This window comes from Microtus oregoni, unplaced genomic scaffold (assembly GCF_018167655.1).
Source record: "Microtus oregoni isolate MIOR12 unplaced genomic scaffold, Mior012 000144F_ref0000341, whole genome shotgun sequence".
NCBI lineage: Eukaryota > Metazoa > Chordata > Mammalia > Rodentia > Cricetidae > Microtus > Microtus oregoni.
The window spans coordinates 503535-521117 of record NW_024544794.1 but is presented as its reverse complement, the minus strand read 5'-3'; the positions used below and the strand labels follow the sequence as shown (position 1 = coordinate 521117).

General features: G+C 47.5%; 1 protein-coding gene across 7 annotated transcripts in view; it reads right to left on the bottom strand.

Moving 5' to 3' along the window:
* Positions 1-7833: 7833 nt before the first annotated feature.
* Positions 7834-17583, bottom strand: part of LOC121444848 (SPATS2-like protein) — a 156874-nt gene continuing 147124 nt past the window's right edge. For 5 of the 7 annotated variants that reach the window (XM_041646759.1, XM_041646758.1, XM_041646763.1 and 2 more), the window contains 4 exons: positions 14914-15023; positions 13107-13209; positions 10390-10610; positions 7834-8848 (listed from right to left, as the gene is read on the bottom strand). In XM_041646759.1, the coding sequence (XP_041502693.1) occupies positions 8453-8848; positions 10390-10610; positions 13107-13209; positions 14914-15023 (830 nt within the window). In that variant the 3' untranslated portion in view covers positions 7834-8452. The remainder of the gene's footprint in view (positions 8849-10389; positions 10611-13106; positions 13210-14913; positions 15024-17583) is intronic. The other 2 variants (XM_041646762.1, XM_041646764.1) reach the window with 1 other exon arrangement.

Genomic DNA, 17583 nt, shown 5'->3' with positions numbered 1-17583 from the left:
AACCTGCTTCCACAAGTTGCTCTTTGACCTTCACACAGAAGTGGGTGTCGTCCCCTCCACTATTATTTAGAAAAGGAAATAATGGTAAGACTGCATTTGGGGCTGGTCCTAGGTAGCAGGGGTGGGGCACGTGAGTAGATCCACCGATCCAAACAATTAAGGCCAAGTTCAGAAAACTCGAGTGTCAGAGAGTATTGCTTGAGAACAGTTCCCTGGATGTTGCCTTTACCTTTTGTGGGAAAAAAAAGTTAAAAAAAAAATGTTTTACTTCTTCTTTGTCCTTACAACGCTTTATTTAAGCCTCTGCAAACAAGAGTAGGCAGCGCACCAGAAGTCAGTGCTTTCCTGGATTGGAAGAAGGAAAAAAGTGAAAAGGAAAAGTGTGTAGTTTGAAAAGTCGTTTCCTGTGTCTGTGTCAGGAGGCAGTGACTTTAGTCATGAAGATGTGCGGGCATTATTAATCTGAAGAAAAATGTGCCCATCCAGGACTCCTTGTTGGAAACTGGTTGGTCCTGGTCAAGTCCGGTTTCTCGTGAAGTGAAAAGCTGGAGGCTGACCTAACAATGGATTTTTTTTTTTTGGTTGTGTTGACACGTACTCTAGATCACAGAGTATTTTCCTATGTTTTGTTTACTTTCTTTCAGTTTCAGAACAGCATCAGCATTAAGGAAGTCTTTTCTAGTTCTTAAAGATCCAGAGAACGAGGTTGAGAAAGTTAATCCTGAACAGGAATGAGCACACTCCATCATCCCAGCCCTGGCGTCTTCTTGCCAGAGGGAGGACATGGGTGTAAAGCTTGGGAAATTGATCTGCAGCGGGCAAGACTTTTTGTAGGACTGTACTGAAGTAGGATCGTCCGTCTTGAGGTCTCTTCTGTAGTTGTGGTGTCCGGTACCCAGGGGGCCAGTAGCACATTTCCACACAGTTGGAGGCAGCCGTGGATCAGAACATCTGACACCTTCAGGGATACAGGAGCGGATTTCTGACGGACCCTGCAAGGTTCCTGCTATCTGGAGAAGGAGGGATGTGCTAATGATCAGTTGCCATTAGCAACCACAGTCCGAGTGATAGTTCTGGTGAAGTCATCACAGTAGTTCAGAGACACACAGCTCCCAGGGCTGGAGTAGGTGGGGCCACGGCTTCCTAACCTTGGCCTGTCTCTCCTAGTACCTCCTTAGCAAGTTTATCCACTCAACCTGTGTCTGGTTAAATGTGTTGCAACTGTCTTGATCTCTAAAGAAGGGATTGACTCACAAGCATATTTAACTTGGCCTGAGAAATCTTTTGATGTAGCATTTTGAATATATACGAAGTCCTGTGGTGGTAAAGTATTCCCTAAAAGCTAACATCATGAATGGGCGGTTGTCTTATAGAAGACTGTGTTACACCTTCAGCTCCTTTGAATAGGCTTACTCCACACTGGTACTGATGTTGGTTAAATACTGAATTGAAAGCGTGAACGTGATGACAGAAGGGGCTTCTACTTCAGCAAAAGTGTGTTGTAAACTCACTAGGACCCTTTCAGCTACAGTGAACACTGTCCCTCCTCTCGTGTGGAAACTCTCCCTCGCAAACAGTCAATGGGTTGCCATTTCCCCAGCCAGTGAAGGGTGGACGGGTGACACTTGGTTCTGACTGTAGTACAGCCAGGGAAAGAAACATCATGAATAGCTAACAGGGGAAAAAAAATATTGGTTTTCAGCTGTTCTTAGAATTACGAATTCACAGAAGCTGACTGGTGGTGAGGCCTCGAAGGAGCCGTTTCACGTTGCTCCTGTCAGCCTCATGAAATACACATGGTTTACATTGTTACAGAGAAGCTAATTTTTCTTTTTTCGGGTTTCTGTAGACAGCCCCTACACATTTCATATTCGCTAGCTAGATCGCTTCTGCTGCTGGCTGTGGCTAAGACGAATAGAATTTTACAGTGACTGCCAGTCCGGATTTCTGCCCTACTTTTTTATTTTACAGGTTTTCCTTCTATAAGGCTCCTTTTTAGACTTTATGCTGGCTTCTTCCACCCCAAAGCCCTCATTATTTTAGTAAAATTCTTCTGAGCTCCAGGTATGAATTTGGGGGGCGCTGGAGCTTAGAAAAGAGAAACTGGTTTCAAAAGCAAAGAACGAACTTGCTCAAGTTGGAAAAAGGCAAAAGTCACTTTTTTCTGTCAAGGTTTCTTAAAAATTCAGACATTCCTAGCTCAATTACAGATCTTTCAAGAATTCGCCACCTAATTTCTTTATTTGGAAAACTTGGGAACTCAGCTTGAGTGTTGACAACATGGACAGTTTAAGGACATCAGAAGCCACACATCCGGACCAGGGATGTTGGTCAGCAGAGTAATGAGTTGGAGCCAGTAGAGAATGCAGCCACCTGACGTCCAGGTACCCCGTGGTCTCCGTCTGTGGGGTCATCTCTTTCTCCAATCCCTAGTATCTATCCTCTTTCTTTTGCTGGGACAGGGGACCAGAGAGACTCAGTATTTCTAAGGAAGACTTCTTATAGTTCTGGAAGCTAGGAAGTCGAAGATTGAGGAGCCCACAGGCCTTTCCTGCTCCATCACATGTTGTAGCAGAAGGGCAGAAGGGAATGAGAACACAATACTAAACGAAAAGCCCCTAGGCCCTTTGTATTGACATTAGCTCACACTCATGAGTGTGGAACGTTTGTCAACTAAATGCTTTCCCTTAGGCCTTGCCTCTCGGTGTGGTTGCGTTTGGGATAAATGCATGATCTGGAGGTGACAAACAGCACGGAGCCCTTCTGGATCCCGCAGAGTGATCTAGTGGCCTTGGTGACATCTTGGTCTAGCTTGTACGCTGCACTGGAGGGTGTCTGGTGGCACCCAGTCAGCGATCAAAATTACCCAGATGCCTTCTGCAAGTGGCGGGGGTCACTTGGCCCAGTTGAGAGCCATTGCTCTTGCGGGGTGACTCAACCTGAGCAAACGATGCCTTCTTATTAGGGGGTATAGGCGAGTGAGAGAACATTGGGGCTGGGAGGGGCAGGCAGGGGTAGCACTAAGAGGGAGGACGCCAACAAAAAAATGACAAAGAATGCCAACCAATGAAGAATTCTCTCCTTTGAGTTCCCAATTACATTTCTGGCTTTATTAATAGTGTTAGGTAGAAGTGCATATTCTTTGAGACAGGGTCTCGCGTAACCCCGGCTGGTCTCGAACTTGCTAGGCAGCTGGGGATGACTTTGAATTCCAGGTCCTCTTTCCTCTACCTTCCAAGTGGGAGGATGATTGCAGTTATTTACCATCATGCCACGTTCCCTGTTAGAAACATTTTGTTTATTATCTGATCAAGCCTTTACCTAATAAGGACTAAGCTCTAGGGCCCCAGCAGTCACTACTGTTTCCTAACCGTAGTTGCTGGGCAATCAGTAGCCTCACGCTCCTGCTGCCATGGTGCCCTCATCACGATGGTCTGCACCCTCAAATCATGAGCCGGAATAAATCCTTCCCCTCTTAAGTCACCAGTCATAGTAACAGAGAAGCAACTAACAGGGAATATTGGGACCAAAGCGCGGGGCAATTAATGTAATACACCTGATTCTGATTCGTAGGCCTTTGGGGCTTGAGCATGGGAGAAACAGAAGTGTTTAGAGCTGCAGGCTAGAGGAGTTCTAGCATTGTCCTGAGTCTAACTCAAAGTTGAGTTCTCAGGTTAAAAATAGGATGGTTTATTTTACCCCTTGACAAGAACTATGTTTAACAGTTTTCAGTAGCTCTTTGGGCCTTGTTGAGTCACAGTTCTGGGTTTTGTGTGTGTGTTGAAGTTTGCTAACCGCCCCCCCCCCCCAATAAATAAATTTCCTTTTGAACTGCGTTTTATGGAAGCGTGTGGCGACTTCTCCTGTGAAACATGAACCTAGTGGAAGCGCCCGGAGCTTTTCTGGGCATTGGGAAGGGACAGTCCTCAGATAGAGGGGCCTCTGGAAATGAAGCCTGAAGTACGTTTGAGAAGCCTGTGTGACGAAGTGGCTGAGAACCACGGTTCTCATCTATAATAGCTAGGTTCAGAAGCCACGCCCCTGCCCATGGGACTGCAGCCGTAGGATTCAACACTGGTGTTGGTCGATCCGCCTTCATGGATGGGAACTGAATCTCAGAAACTACGAATAGACAGTAGTCTTTTTCAGGACTTATAAAGACTTGTTTATGTAAAACAAGAGGGTTGAAAAAAAATAACCCTATGTTTTGTAAGTATAGTATTAAAATTGAGTTCACATTTTCATCTAAATGATCCCAGGGACTTCTCAATTCTTCATACTTGTTTTTCTCAAACATCACAACTACTAAGATGTTCAGTAGTTTCAGGAAAACTCAACTATATTAGTCAGTTAGGGAACAATGATTGATTCTTTTGTTATTTTGTTGTTGTTTTTCTGGGTTTTTTTTTTTTTTTTTTTTTTTTTTTGAGACAGGGTTTCTCTCTAGCTTTGCAGCCTGTCCTGGAACTAGCTCTTGTAGACCAGGCTGGCCTTGAACTCACAGAGATCCACCTGCGTCTTTGTGAGTGCTGGGTTCTTTTGTTATTTTAAAGGTAGCCTTTTTAAAAAAAATTTTTTTAATCAGTACCTTTGCTTCCTGGGGCCATTTGGGTCATGGCCCTCCTGTGCCTGAATTTTAGGGATTTTCTCTCAATGGAGGAGGGGGAAAAAACACATGACATTATTTCTTAAGCTGTCACTAGAATGTCTGCTGGAGAAGCAGAGTGTTTACTCTTGTTAGACACACGAGGGCACCACAATCAGCCAGCAACGCTGCCGGCCTTGCATAAAGGGTGGGAGAGAGAATGAGAGAATGCTGTGTCAGGGGCAGTGAGGAATCCAGACATCTTCTGTACAGCTGGGGAACAGCCCAGCCTCCCGGTCCTCACTGCAAATGGGTCTAGGAAACACTGGTCTCTGCTTCTCATGATTAAATCAGCATTGAAACCTAGGCTTAGAAAAATCAGAATTCTCAAGTCTGTTACTTTAACAAAAACTCTTAGCTAGTCACTTTTCCCATCAGCTCCTCTGAGAATGTTTAATTAAAATCCCCGTTCCTGAGGTGAACAGAAGTCCTGCCTGTAACCCGAGCTTTCGGTCGGGACTCCTGTTACTGGTTCCTCCCACTAAACTCAGTCTTTACTGAGGGTGAATTTCTTCGTGGTTAAACGCACTGTGTGCAGGCAGGCAACATTCTCATGGCCACAGAGTGGGACCTGCAGACTCCCCGGTGAAGTGTGAATTTGGAATGTAATTGGGCAGCCATCAGGGAGCTTGGATTTCAGAGTCTGGATGGAAGATCTATGTGGTGAACTGTAGGGGAGATTTGAAATTATGCACACATTCTTACCATTAAACAGTTCCGACCTCTATCAGAGACGTGTTAAAGAGAGGGCTCTATTCCTACTTCCCTATGTTAAGTAGAGAAATCAGTGTTCATAAAGCTCATGGCTTTTGAAAAGGCATTTAGCACTCTTTATTGAGAATGGCAGAATTGGGCTGGAGGATGGCTTGGTCGGGGCAGGGTGTGACATTCTAGCACAAAGAGTTGACTGCGAAGCTAATAACCCACATACAAAGCTGGGCAGGCACCGGTAGTCTTAGTGCTGGGGAGGCAGCCCCCTGTGGATCCCTGGGACTCACTCCCGAGCACAGAGAGAGTCTGATTAGGGAGCCTCAGGCCAGTGAGAGGAAAACCAAACCAAACTAAGGTGGACATCCGAATGGTGAACAATACCAGAGCTTGTCCTTTGGTGTCCATGTACAAACATGCATCTACACATGAGTGCACACACACGTACACGCACGCACACACACACACACACACACACGCATCTGCACACACGCATGCACACACACACACATGCACACACACTTAAGAAGTGAAAATGGAAGACTATGACCCAGATCCATCGGATTACACAAATGGTTCTACCAGAGGGGAAGAAATATGCTATGGTACAATGGTCTGTGCCCTGTCACTTGTATTTTAATAAAACGTTGATTGGCCAGAAGCCAGGCAAGAAGTGTAGGTGGGGCAACCAGACAGGAAGTAGAGGGAAGTGACAAGAACAGGAGAATTCTGGGAAGAGGAATGAGGCAGTCTGCAGTGGTGACCCAGCTGCAGAGGAAGCCAGATGAGAATCCCTCGCTGGCAAAGGTACCAAGCCACGTGGCTAACACACACAAGAGGAATGGGTTAATGTAAGATGTAAGAATTAGTTAGTAAGAAGCCTGAGCTAATAGGCCATCCAGTTTATAATTAATGTACACCTCTGTGTGTTTCTTTGGGGCTGGACGACTAGACTGGGCAGGACAGAAACCTCTGAACACAAACACAGTATTTGTTTCAAAGAACTGATAGTGGCCTAAAATATCTAATTACCACTTTAAAGTGAAGATTGGGAAATGCCCCCATGACAGAGTCCAAGGCAAAAAATCGAGGGGGGGAGAACTGTCATCAGGTCTGAGTACTTTTCAGCATTCTTTCGTCCTTCCCAGTGACCTGGGCGTGTTTGCTCTGCACTCAGGAATGTGTCTGAGCTTTCTTAACTCCAGGGCAACCTGAGGGAGCAGGGCCAGGAGAAGAGCGGCTGGCTCGAACTTTGGAGAGGGCACATTCCTTCCTGGCATGTCCATTTTCCTTCTCTCTCTAAGAATAATCTGCCATCTTTACGGCTGTCAGATAGCGACTGACATTTTTCAGGGGCTTGGCAGGATCTTGCTACACGAAACTTGTGTAAAATCCTCCTGCTTCGTAAGCTATGAATTCAGGGCCTCAGATGGGTTAACAGAGAGTGTGGTCCCAAACATTCATCTTCCTTATTTGAACCAGTTCCTCTTCCTTCCTTCCTGGAATGTGACTTGACATTTTGAATTCCTATTAAATGTCTGAGTACCCTCAGAGACCTTGGAAAGCTCTGGTGAGAGGAAACATCCTCCTGTACTTGACAAAAGAAGAAACGGATGCCTGTGTGGCTTGAATGCTGGGCTGTTCAGGAGAAGAGAACCAATGAACCTGGAACCAATGAACCTGGAACCAATGAACCTAGAACCAATGAGCCCGGAACCAATGAACCTGGAACCAATGAACCTGGAACCAAATGAGCCTGGAACCAATGAACCTGGAACCAATGAACCTGGGCTGCCAGGAAAAAAAAAATCTCAACATGGAGTTGAAGCGTTTGCACTTGGAAGTAGCCAGTGAAGGAAACCCCACAGTCCAAAGAGGGGAATTGGGGCTCTTCGGTTTTGGAGATACTCTATGTTCATTCCCCTTTTCTGAGGTCGCAGTAGCTTTACACAGCCAGTGCTTCTGGAGAAGCCCAATGTCAGTGTCAAGGGCTCTGATTGGTTCATGCTAATGTATAGTATAGGCTATACTATACTCATTAGTATAGGCTAATGGGCTTGTTCTGTTAACTCGTTCTCCCCATGGGTGACCAACAACAATCCGGTCTGTAAGTCATGGCATGCCAGGGCTTTGCTGTGACTTCTAACAAGACACTTGCCCCACACAGAAGCCACAGAGAGAGCTCAGCAAGTTAGTCATTATCATTATTCTGAATACAGTGTCAGCATATGGAGGACAGAATTCAGAATTAAGAGAAAGGAGCAGGAATCATGATCAAATTGGACCAAAGGCATGCTTTAATTCTGGACTTTGGTTCATGAACCAATCATCTCCAATGAACTAACAACTATCATCTCTATTGTCAAAGCTATACGGAGGGAAACTTTGTTACAAACATGGTTTCTAATTACCACGTAGCATCCGTGTCTGGACGTGTAGCACCTATCCGAATAGTAACTGAGGAAATATCACTGCTTCCTAAGAGTTCTTGTTTCAGACAGAGCTTGGCATTAAACCTCTGGTCTTTACCTCTGCTTCAAAAGTGTGTCAAAGAACATTCCACACCAAGGTAGCCATCGATGAAAGAACCAAGCCGGGCGTCAAATGCAGCATATTTTAATTTGTTTCAAATAAAGCAATATATGTTTATATATATATTTATCTATATTTCAGAAAAACACCAGATGTTAAGTTCTACAAAAGCACATGTGTTTTCAGCAGATCACGCTTGTCTGAGCGGGAATTTCTGGTTCCAACATTGAACTCTCTAAAGACAACCAACGGATGGACGCCAAGGCGGCAGCGGCAACACAGGTCAGCTAGCAGAGCCTCCGATCCCCAGCCTCATCTTGGTTTCCCTAACAACGAGTAAATACGGCCTGGCTAACGTGAGGAGAAGCGACAACAGGAGCAAGCAAAGCATGGGCATGATGGAGCGAGCTAGAGCAGGGCATCGGGATGAGTAAAAATGACCGAGAGAGAAGGACACAAACACACGGGGTTTGTATATTCTCACCGACTCTCTTTTGGCAGCGAATTGGGTCAGCACCTCGGGCGGGGAACCAAAACCAGGCAAAGCCTGCTCTTTCCTTTCCCGGCTCAGGCCACCAACGTCACAGCTGGGACGGAGAGAACCGTGGCCTCCGTGGAAACCTCTATTCTTGTGGGACAAAGATTGCACTGTGTTACCCTACCCACATTACCCCGGAAAGGCCTAGCCTCTGAGTTGTCTGCAGCATGCTGCCGTCGACGGGGCTTTTCAGAATGCGTTGGGACCTCTGGGGCCTTTGTCCCCGAGGAGGCCTCTTGGTTTTTGGCACCACCTTTGTTTTTGGGACGGAAGCCATTGTGCGGCTGTCTTCTGTGTTCGTGCCGACTGTTGCTCTTCAGTACGGGGTCGGCTTCGTTGCCACCGCCCTGGGACTTGGCAGGACCGTTTAGCCTATTGTGATACTGCGGGTTAAATCTTCGTCTTTGGCTAGAAGGTCCATTCTGCTAAAAAGAGACATGAAGTAAGGGTCTGAAGCCAGCAAACCACAAAGACACTGGTATTGGGGAAACCTACCCCCTAAATCACAGACAAACTTTTTCAAACCACAGTAATGAAAGACAGTAGGCAAACAGGCCAGGTTGACATAATTCTCAGATCTAGCACTACAGTCTTGTAAATGGAACTGGAAGAAAGTTAATCATCTTCAAAGAGAAGAGGAGGAGGGAGAAGAGGAGGAGAGAGAAGAAGAGGAGGGAGAAGAGGAGGAGGGAGGGGAGGAGGAGGGAGGAAAGGGGGAGGGAGAAGAGAGTGCTGATTCTGGGTATATATCTCCTTGGCTTCACTGACCCCTAACTCTGTAGAAGGGACAGTGATGTGGGACTCATAACAGTTATTCTGGAACACAGGTCCCTTCCTGCCTGCTCTTCCCTGTTGTGCTTAGATATACAAGGGAATTACCACTTAAATTAGCCATCACCTACACGCTAACTTCACCGAGCTGAAGAGGAATCTACATGACAGCAACGGGTTTGGCAGATACTGTGGAGACAGAGACGCACTTAGCCTGTGCGTTTGTACCCTGCTCCCTTAACCAGCCACTACTTTCAAAATCATGAAGTCATTCAGGACCACAGAAACGCCCGGCAGCATCAGCAGCGGGAACTCCTAAAGGCCAAGAGAAGGCTACTCCCCAGGGCACTTGCTAGTAAGCCAGTGGTTTGAAACACTGAGAAAGGGAGCTGCAGAGATCATGAATGCTATCTCTGCAGTAGGCTCAACACCCACGTCACCGAATCTGAATCCCGCTTCTTTTCCACTTTCTAAACTCGGGCTACTAATTCCCTCTCAGAAACAGGAGGAGAGGTGGAAGACTGTTCTTTGAAAAGTTCAGGGGTTTTTTTTGTTTGTTTGTTTGTTTGTTTGTTTTGGTATTTCGAGACAGCGTTTCTCTGTATAACAGTCCTGGCTGTCTTGCAACTCTCTTTATAGACTAGACTGGCCTTGAACTCACAGAGATCCTCCTGCCTCTGCCTTCCAAGTGCTGGGATTAAAGGCATGCGCCACCACCAGTGAAAAGCTGTATTTTTAGAGGCCATGGAAGACAGGAGTGAACCAAGATAGTCATTTTGAAATGTGTGTCCCTCACTGAAATTCCACGGCAAGACAAGTTTGTCTGACTTTGACCCGTTACTCCAAACCTAAGCAGGAACTTTTTAAAATCATAAATAACAGCAACGGCCACTTTCCCTCTCACTAATGGTTTCAGTGGACTGTCCAGGACCTGGAGATGCTGGCAAGAAGAGCATGAGAGGACCTGTCTCCATTAGGTGAATGAGGCAACATGGTGAAGCTCATAAGGCAGGAGGTGAGGCCAGGCAGCCAGTGCTCTCGAGCTTGAGGGAGCCTGGACAGGACCCCTAGCTCAGTGGCTCAGAGCTGTTAACTTTCTTCCTCTGGAAATGGGCGGTGACCTTGCTGGCATCGTGTACCAGCACCTGCAGAGACCCTGCAGGCAGTGCCACGAGGCCCTCCCGGAGTGGCTTACCTGCTTGTTCGTGGGCATGGTCTGGTGACAGGCATCGGCAGTGCTGGGAAGACCGCTCACCATCTTGGGGTTTGCCACTCTCCCCTCCGAGGGCTTGCTGTGACTGGACGATTTCCGGGCAAAGTTCCCTTGTTTCCCGGAAGCCAGGGCGGGAGTGTTCAGCAGAGGCAGCAGGGAGCTGCAGGGGGTTCTTGAGGAATAGTTGTTCTTTGGATGTGTGACTGCAAGGGAGAATGGGTTTGGTGTTAGGGGCTGTGCCAAGAGCACCGCTGCCCAAGGAGCCATTAGAGACTGCCACGGAGGGGAGAAATTGGCAAGAGCTCCAAACAGAGATTCAGGGTCATTCTTTAAGATGTAGTTCGAAAGGACACATTTCTCCTGCAAGACTCCATGAGGAGAGGCATTTGCAGGAACAAAGACACACCTCTGTAACTTAAAGATTCTTCTTTAGGTCAAGAACCAGCACGGATAGCGAGGTAATGACATTGTGTGTTCCCTCTCTGGCTCATGCGTAAGTGAATTAGTTCTTCCATTTATCAGGTTCTGTGTTAGCCCGTGCTGCAGACACGTAAGGATGGAGAGGCTGGCAGAGTCCTGCATTCTGAGAGCATGGGCGTGGATGGACGTTATGCCTCAGAAATTCTGTAGCCCTGGGTCCTGAGTATCCCTGATCATAGGGCAGGCCGGCCAGTCCCCGGCATCTCCTATACTCCACCAGGGCTACCCAGATGAGTCTTTAAGCACAGACCTGCATCATCCCCGGGACAGCGTGCTCGGCAGGCCGATCAGGCAGCTGCTTTCGGGCACACATTCGGGTCAGATAGGTCTGTTCAATGCTTATTATTGTCAGTCCTGTTGTTTCTGAAAGTGGTGGTTTCGGGCAGGGTGATTTCTGTGTGATTATACTGAATCGAGGCCAGAGGGAATCAATTCTAGGATAAAGCCGTGACTTCTCTCACAGCTTTCTGGGATTCAACTGCCAGGCTGGACAGGGAAAGACCTTCTTGTGAATTTTAAAATTGCCACCAATTTTTCAAAGCAATTTTCTCTGTTCCTTTTGTCGGATCAGGACTTAATCCCGGGGTTTGGCAGGAGGATTAGGAGTGGCTAGCAGGGCTCGGCAGAATGTTAGAAGTGGAAAGGACGGGGGATGCAAGCTCCGGCCCCTTCATATTGTAGGTAAGGTGTGATAAATGATTCTGGGCTGTCCAAACACAGCCAGGGGATTTCAGCAGCTCTCGGGCTCACCAGGTTCAGGCGCCTGGGGTCATTATTTCCCGTTTCCACTTCTGGGTCAGTCGCCGCAGCGATGCACACCCTCCACGCAGGATTTTCGTGAGGATTACTGTCACAAACACTCGAGGCTGGCTGTTTTTATGTGGACACTCGTAAATTTGATAAGGGGCGGCTTCTCTCACTAGCTGGCGCCTGGAGGGAAGCCAGTGGAGTGCCCCTCCCCCTTCCCCAGCAGAGCCAGGTGGCACAGATTCACCCAGGATTGGAGCCCAGCTTATTTTCCGATTCAAGGAGAACTCGGGACGTGCAGGTTCCTTCCCCAAGGTCAACCAAACTGCTTGTTTGGAGAAGGGCCAAGAGGGAGGTCCTGCCATCAATATGAAGAAAAAAAAAAACAAAAAACCCTAAAAAGCACAGCAAGAAAATCAGGTGGCTGACAAAGATGGCCAACAGGAAGCCGAAGGCATTGTTTTCTGGCCCTCAACGGGAGGTTATTTAAAGGCTACAACTTCAGGACTGGTCAAGTCAGTTACATAAGTGATCAGCAGAACATGCGGACACGGAAAAAGGTCTAGCATCTACTGTGACGAAAGTAGCTTGTATTACTACACATGTACGTGGTATGTAATCGGTAGACAGGTGACCTGAAAGCAAGGTCACATGCTAGTCAACGCAACTTGGTAATTTTTAGATTGCGCTGATAGACTTTTTTTATTTCGAGGAGGAGAGAAAAAAAAAAGAAATTTCAACGTAGAAAAAGAAGCGCAGTCAAATCTTAGCTTCCTGCTGACTATGGGGTTGTGGACGGCTGCCGGTCCTCCTCAGTGACTGTCCTCAAAGCCACGTTAGCGCTTGTCACTCATCCCCGCCTCCCCTCGTGTGTGGGCCTGAGAACAGGAAAACGCAGCAGCCAATTTAGCTGCACATCAGCCTCTCCAATTAAGGCTTAATAGGGAACAAGACTAAACTAATGGCTGACGCGAAGTCTCTCATTACCTCTGGCTTCACTCAGCAAGAGAACCCAGGCTAAGCAGGGAGCCGGGCCCGAGGGTGTGGGGGCGGGGCCCAGGGAGTGGGGGCGGGGCCCAGGGAGTGGGGGCGGGGCCCAGGGAGTGGGGGCGGGGCCGAGGGTTGGGGGCGTGGTGCTCAGGGCTCTCAGGCAGGCTGCAAGCAGGGCAGCAGCCTACCTGGACAAGCTCAGGGGAAGCCTGTGAAAGGTAGCAACCAGCTGACCTGCTCTATTCAGCTTAAATCCTGGGGATCTGCTGACGGGCAGTGGCATCTGAAGAGTCTAAGTTCAAATCCTGACATTTCCAGTGACTAATGTCATGGCCATATACCATTAAAGCTCCTCAGACCTCCGTTTAGCCATGGGGGAGGGGGGCGCGACTGTCCACCTGACGTTTCTGCCATCAACCCCAAACCGCATTAGGCTGACTCACGCGGAATTATTTAGTACGCATGCACAACGCACAACTCACTTTCTCCGCAGATCATGATTTGGGCTTTCAGCTGTTCGATGTCGCAGGAGAAGCGGGCCGCCTTGCCCAGCTCTTCGTCATATTTGCGCTCGCTGACAAAGTGCTGGAGGGAAGAAAAGCGGAGGAGGAGTTCCAAACCGCGGCCAGGACACCCGCGCACCCCCTCACTGTGTTCTTCCTGTGCCCACAGATGGCGGACCTGAGGAGTCTCATTCGTGTCCAGTTGGCCTGAGCCTTGGTTCTGCCTCCGTCACCCTCCACCTTCTTCTGGGAATAAGTTAGGAGACCCGACATTCCCCACTGCAGCTTAGACAAGAAGAAGCTCTATGTCCAGGCTCATCTATTCAACCCTTTAGCATCCCTCACTAGTGTGGTTTTCCGAGATTCATCGCCGTCCTCCCTGGACACCTCGTCTCTATCTTAATAAGAAACCAAGTCTTCTGCGTCTAGAAAACACAACCTTCCTGACGGAATCTCAAGTGCCGCTGTGGGGGAGTGGGAAAGATTAGCTTTCAATTCATTTAAATTCCACTTGAAATTAAGATCGCGGTGTAGACAGCGCAGTGAGAAACACAGAAACAACTGTGACTCACACCCTCCTTGAGTATCAGGGAGTTTACTAGAGAGGAAAGACATGCCATTCAATCCAAGGGTGAAGTGGCTGGCACTTGGGAGACGTAGGAGCCGAAGAAATTATCTCTCGCTGAGTGGCACGCGGAGAGGGTCTTAGAAGAGAGAACACGGGAGCTGGAATACTTTAAAAAATTAAACCGGACGCTGACTGAATGACTTCTTAAGAAATAACCTCATTTTCGCCTGATCACGTTATCCTGAAGTCAGTATTCTTATTACCTCTATGTTACAGATGAGGGGGCCGGACTCTAAGAACCTAAGACAATATGTAATTTACCCAAGCCACAGAAGTAGAAAATTTGGGAGCTATCCTGTTTCACGCCAAAGCCTGTGCTATCAACCATGTAATGAAAAGTGGGATTCTGATAGGCAGAAATGAAACCTGAGAGAAAATTGATTTCAATTGACTAGGAAGCTGCGATCCCACACTCTTCGCTTGAAGTTCTAACAAGCTGGAATTTTCAGAGGAAATAGGCGCTGCGGTATTTACTGAGTCCTGTACTGTATTGGATTCTGAGGCGGGGGGATGGCTTGTACTAAGGGAGTACAAGCTAGGTCTGTTTGGGAATTGAACTCTGGACCTGGAGCAGAGAAGCTGGAAGAAGACAGGAGGCCCTTGCAATTGGCTGGGTAGGAGGAAGCAAGAGCCAAGGGGGAGGTGAGAAGGGAAATACCTCCAGGGTTCTTGACGCCCAATCCCCTGCTCCCTTCCATATTTAACCAGGATGGAGGGGATGCATCAAATGCCACCTGACCCTTTCTGCTCTTGCCACGTAGCTTTCTCCTGCGACAGACAGACTGTTCTAACGCCAGCAGCCGCTCTATGCTGAAAGGACCCTGGGTTTCTAGATGCCAGGCGGAAGCTGGGTGCAGACACACTGTGTGTTTAATAACTGGGTGTTCGTCACCTTCCTACTTCGTTATGAGCATTTCTTGCCTTCCTGGTGACCACCTCCCCTCTGACCACTTTACCCCGTGCTGTTTACAAGAACCATCTCAGTGGGTCTATAAACTTAAGGATAGCGATTGTTTCTTCACCTTCTGTAGTCTGTGTTCCGACCCCATGGGAGGGCGCGGGGTATATATGGTCTGAGTAGCCAGCTATTGATACAAACCACACACAGCGGGATCAGAGCGCCAGCTCGGCATTCTGCTGGAGTTTCACAGAACTGACCTTAATCTCCGCTCTGAGTTCGGCCAGCTGCATCTCCGCCATCTGACTGGCTAGGTCGGTCAGTCTCTTCAGCTCTTCCGCTTTCTTCTGACGGGCAGTCAGGATCTCCACTGCCAAAGGAGAAGGAACGACATGTCAGGACAGGGACTTAAACACATTAAATGGCAGGGTTACTTGGAGTCGGTTCTCTCCCAACAGGCAGGTCGCCGTGCAGGGCCATGACCGAGTTGCTCATCAAGGGGGCGTGGCTCTTCATGTTCATCACCAACAACACATTTCCTGGTGTCCTCATCTGCCAATCCCCTAAGAAAACCCAGTCCCCTGAGTTACCGCTGTCCCCTCACACTGCTTTCCTTCATTTTCTACCCTGGTCTCTGAACTCACTTTCTTAATTCAGAGGCTTCAATGTGTTGTTCAGAACCAGCTCTGAAAAAAAAGATGTTAAAATCCTACGGAATGAGATTATGAAAACAGAAGGCCACTCCGTATACCCATTTTCCTGTAGGTGCTATTAGACTCTCTAAATCTTACCACATACAGACTCAGGTGGAGATCAGTGGCAGAGCTCTTAAGTAGCACACAAAAGGCCCTGGATTCGATCCCTAGTCTGGAATATTTCAACACAAAGTCACTTGGGGTAATGAGTTGCAAGACTGGAATATGACATCCAGGATTTACTCTATTAGCTTTTGATGAGCTAAAAAACAAAACAAAACAAAACAAAACAAAAAAAACCCTGCCTCTGCCTCTGATGTTCTGACACACACTTCTGTTTTACAAAAGAAGAAGTTCCAGGCTAGAGTATCTCGGGTCTTTGAAGCGTCTCTGGTAGAAAAAATTTCGAGGCCAGTCAAGCTACCATGACGTGGATGTGTGTGTGTGTGTGTTCCTTAGCATCTACACCTGTAGAGATGACAGTCAAGAATTCCCTGGTCCCTTACTTCCTCTTCTCTGACACGTGAACTCAGGTTTCGGAGAGATGCAGAAACCCAGGTTAACTTGTGTGTGTTTCCCCGAGAGACTACAGTGCACCAAAGCCATAAATAGGACGTCTGAACTCTCCGTACACAGACTTCGGGCTCTCTCGTTCATCATACACGCATTTCCCGCATTTCTCTTGGCCAGTCACACTGAGCCCTAAGAAACAACAACCCATGTGAGATTACACGCACGTTGAACTCTGCTCCATCCTTGCTGTGAAAGGGCAAACTGCCCTGTCAGATTGCATCCTCAGTACAGAGCCAACAAGGGATCTTCTTGATTTTGAGTTTTGATGTATGACCTCATTGTGTAGGTCAGCTGGCTTCGATGGTGCATCCCTCCCGTCTCAGCCTCCATGGCTGGGATTTCAAGCCTGTGATTTCTGATTCTAAGAGACCTTAATAAATACAGCATCAAACAAGTCGCTTAAAAAAAATCAAAGCAAGCAATCAAACAAACAAAAATAAAGACAGCTGCACACAGTCAAAGGTTAAGATTCCTGCACACCGAAGCCATTCTTCAGACAGATGTTATGTTTACGTCAATATCCATGTTGAGATGCCAATAAAATAACCCTCAACGTAAGGCTCAATCATCTGCCAATTACACTAACCATTCTTTGGGTATTTACCTGACTGCCCCTGCCTAGCAGAGAGCTGGGCAGACTGACCTATACCTATTGGTCTCAGGATTCAGAAAAATCTACAAAACCATGTCTGGATAACTTTAGTGACTAATATGTACCTGGATGCCGACGGTGTCGTACTGAAAGATGTCTTAGGGTATCTAGTTGTGCCAGAGACCACGGCATTGCAACCTGCTATTACTTTTAGCCAGAGAACACGTTTGGTTGATCTATACATTAGCTTTGCAACAAACTGAGTGTCCACATTTAGAAAGTAGGAAATACTATTTGAAAGAGATTTCTAGAGGTCCTTAGAATAATGGAATGTGGGCTAGGGGCGTGGCTCACTTGGCGGACTCACCCCATAATGAGGCTCGGTGCTAGGGGTCCGCAATCCCACCACCTGGGTGGGAGAGGCAGAAGCATCAGAAGCTCACGGTCATCTTTGCTACACAGTGAGATGAGATCAGCCTGGGATATGTGAAGCCCCTGTTTTTAAAACTGTGATTTCCAGCCACCCTTGCTCAGCATCCCAAGGGACAACTGAATGAAAGCGTGGTACCCAGTGTGCACCGTTCCCAAGGACCCTCTGACAGCATTTACGTTACCTGCCTGAGAGTGTAGAGGAAGACATTCAATGTTCACCTCTAACCTCCACATGGATGCACACAAACACGTATGGACACTCACTCACGTGCCACATATATGAACCAGTATGTCCCGCCCATAGTAGTGACGCCATACTAGTATAAAAAAAGTTTTTAAGATCCATGGCTTTGATTACTTGCTTTACTTGTCATTATAATTCAACATACAAATGGGACTAAAGTCTGCAGCATGAGGAATGATTATTGGGTAAGCATAGGAAATGCTATGCTCCCTTCTTGCAAAGTGCGATTAAAAAAAATATATATATATAAATTCCGAAGGCTGAGATTTGAAAGGCAATGAGTAAAAGGGATGGGCAGACAACAGTGACGGCGCGGTGAAGCCGATCTCACTTTTCTCAATGGATCATTTGGGAGGCTGGTGCCAATTAGAGGTCATTGTTCTTTTTGATTGTG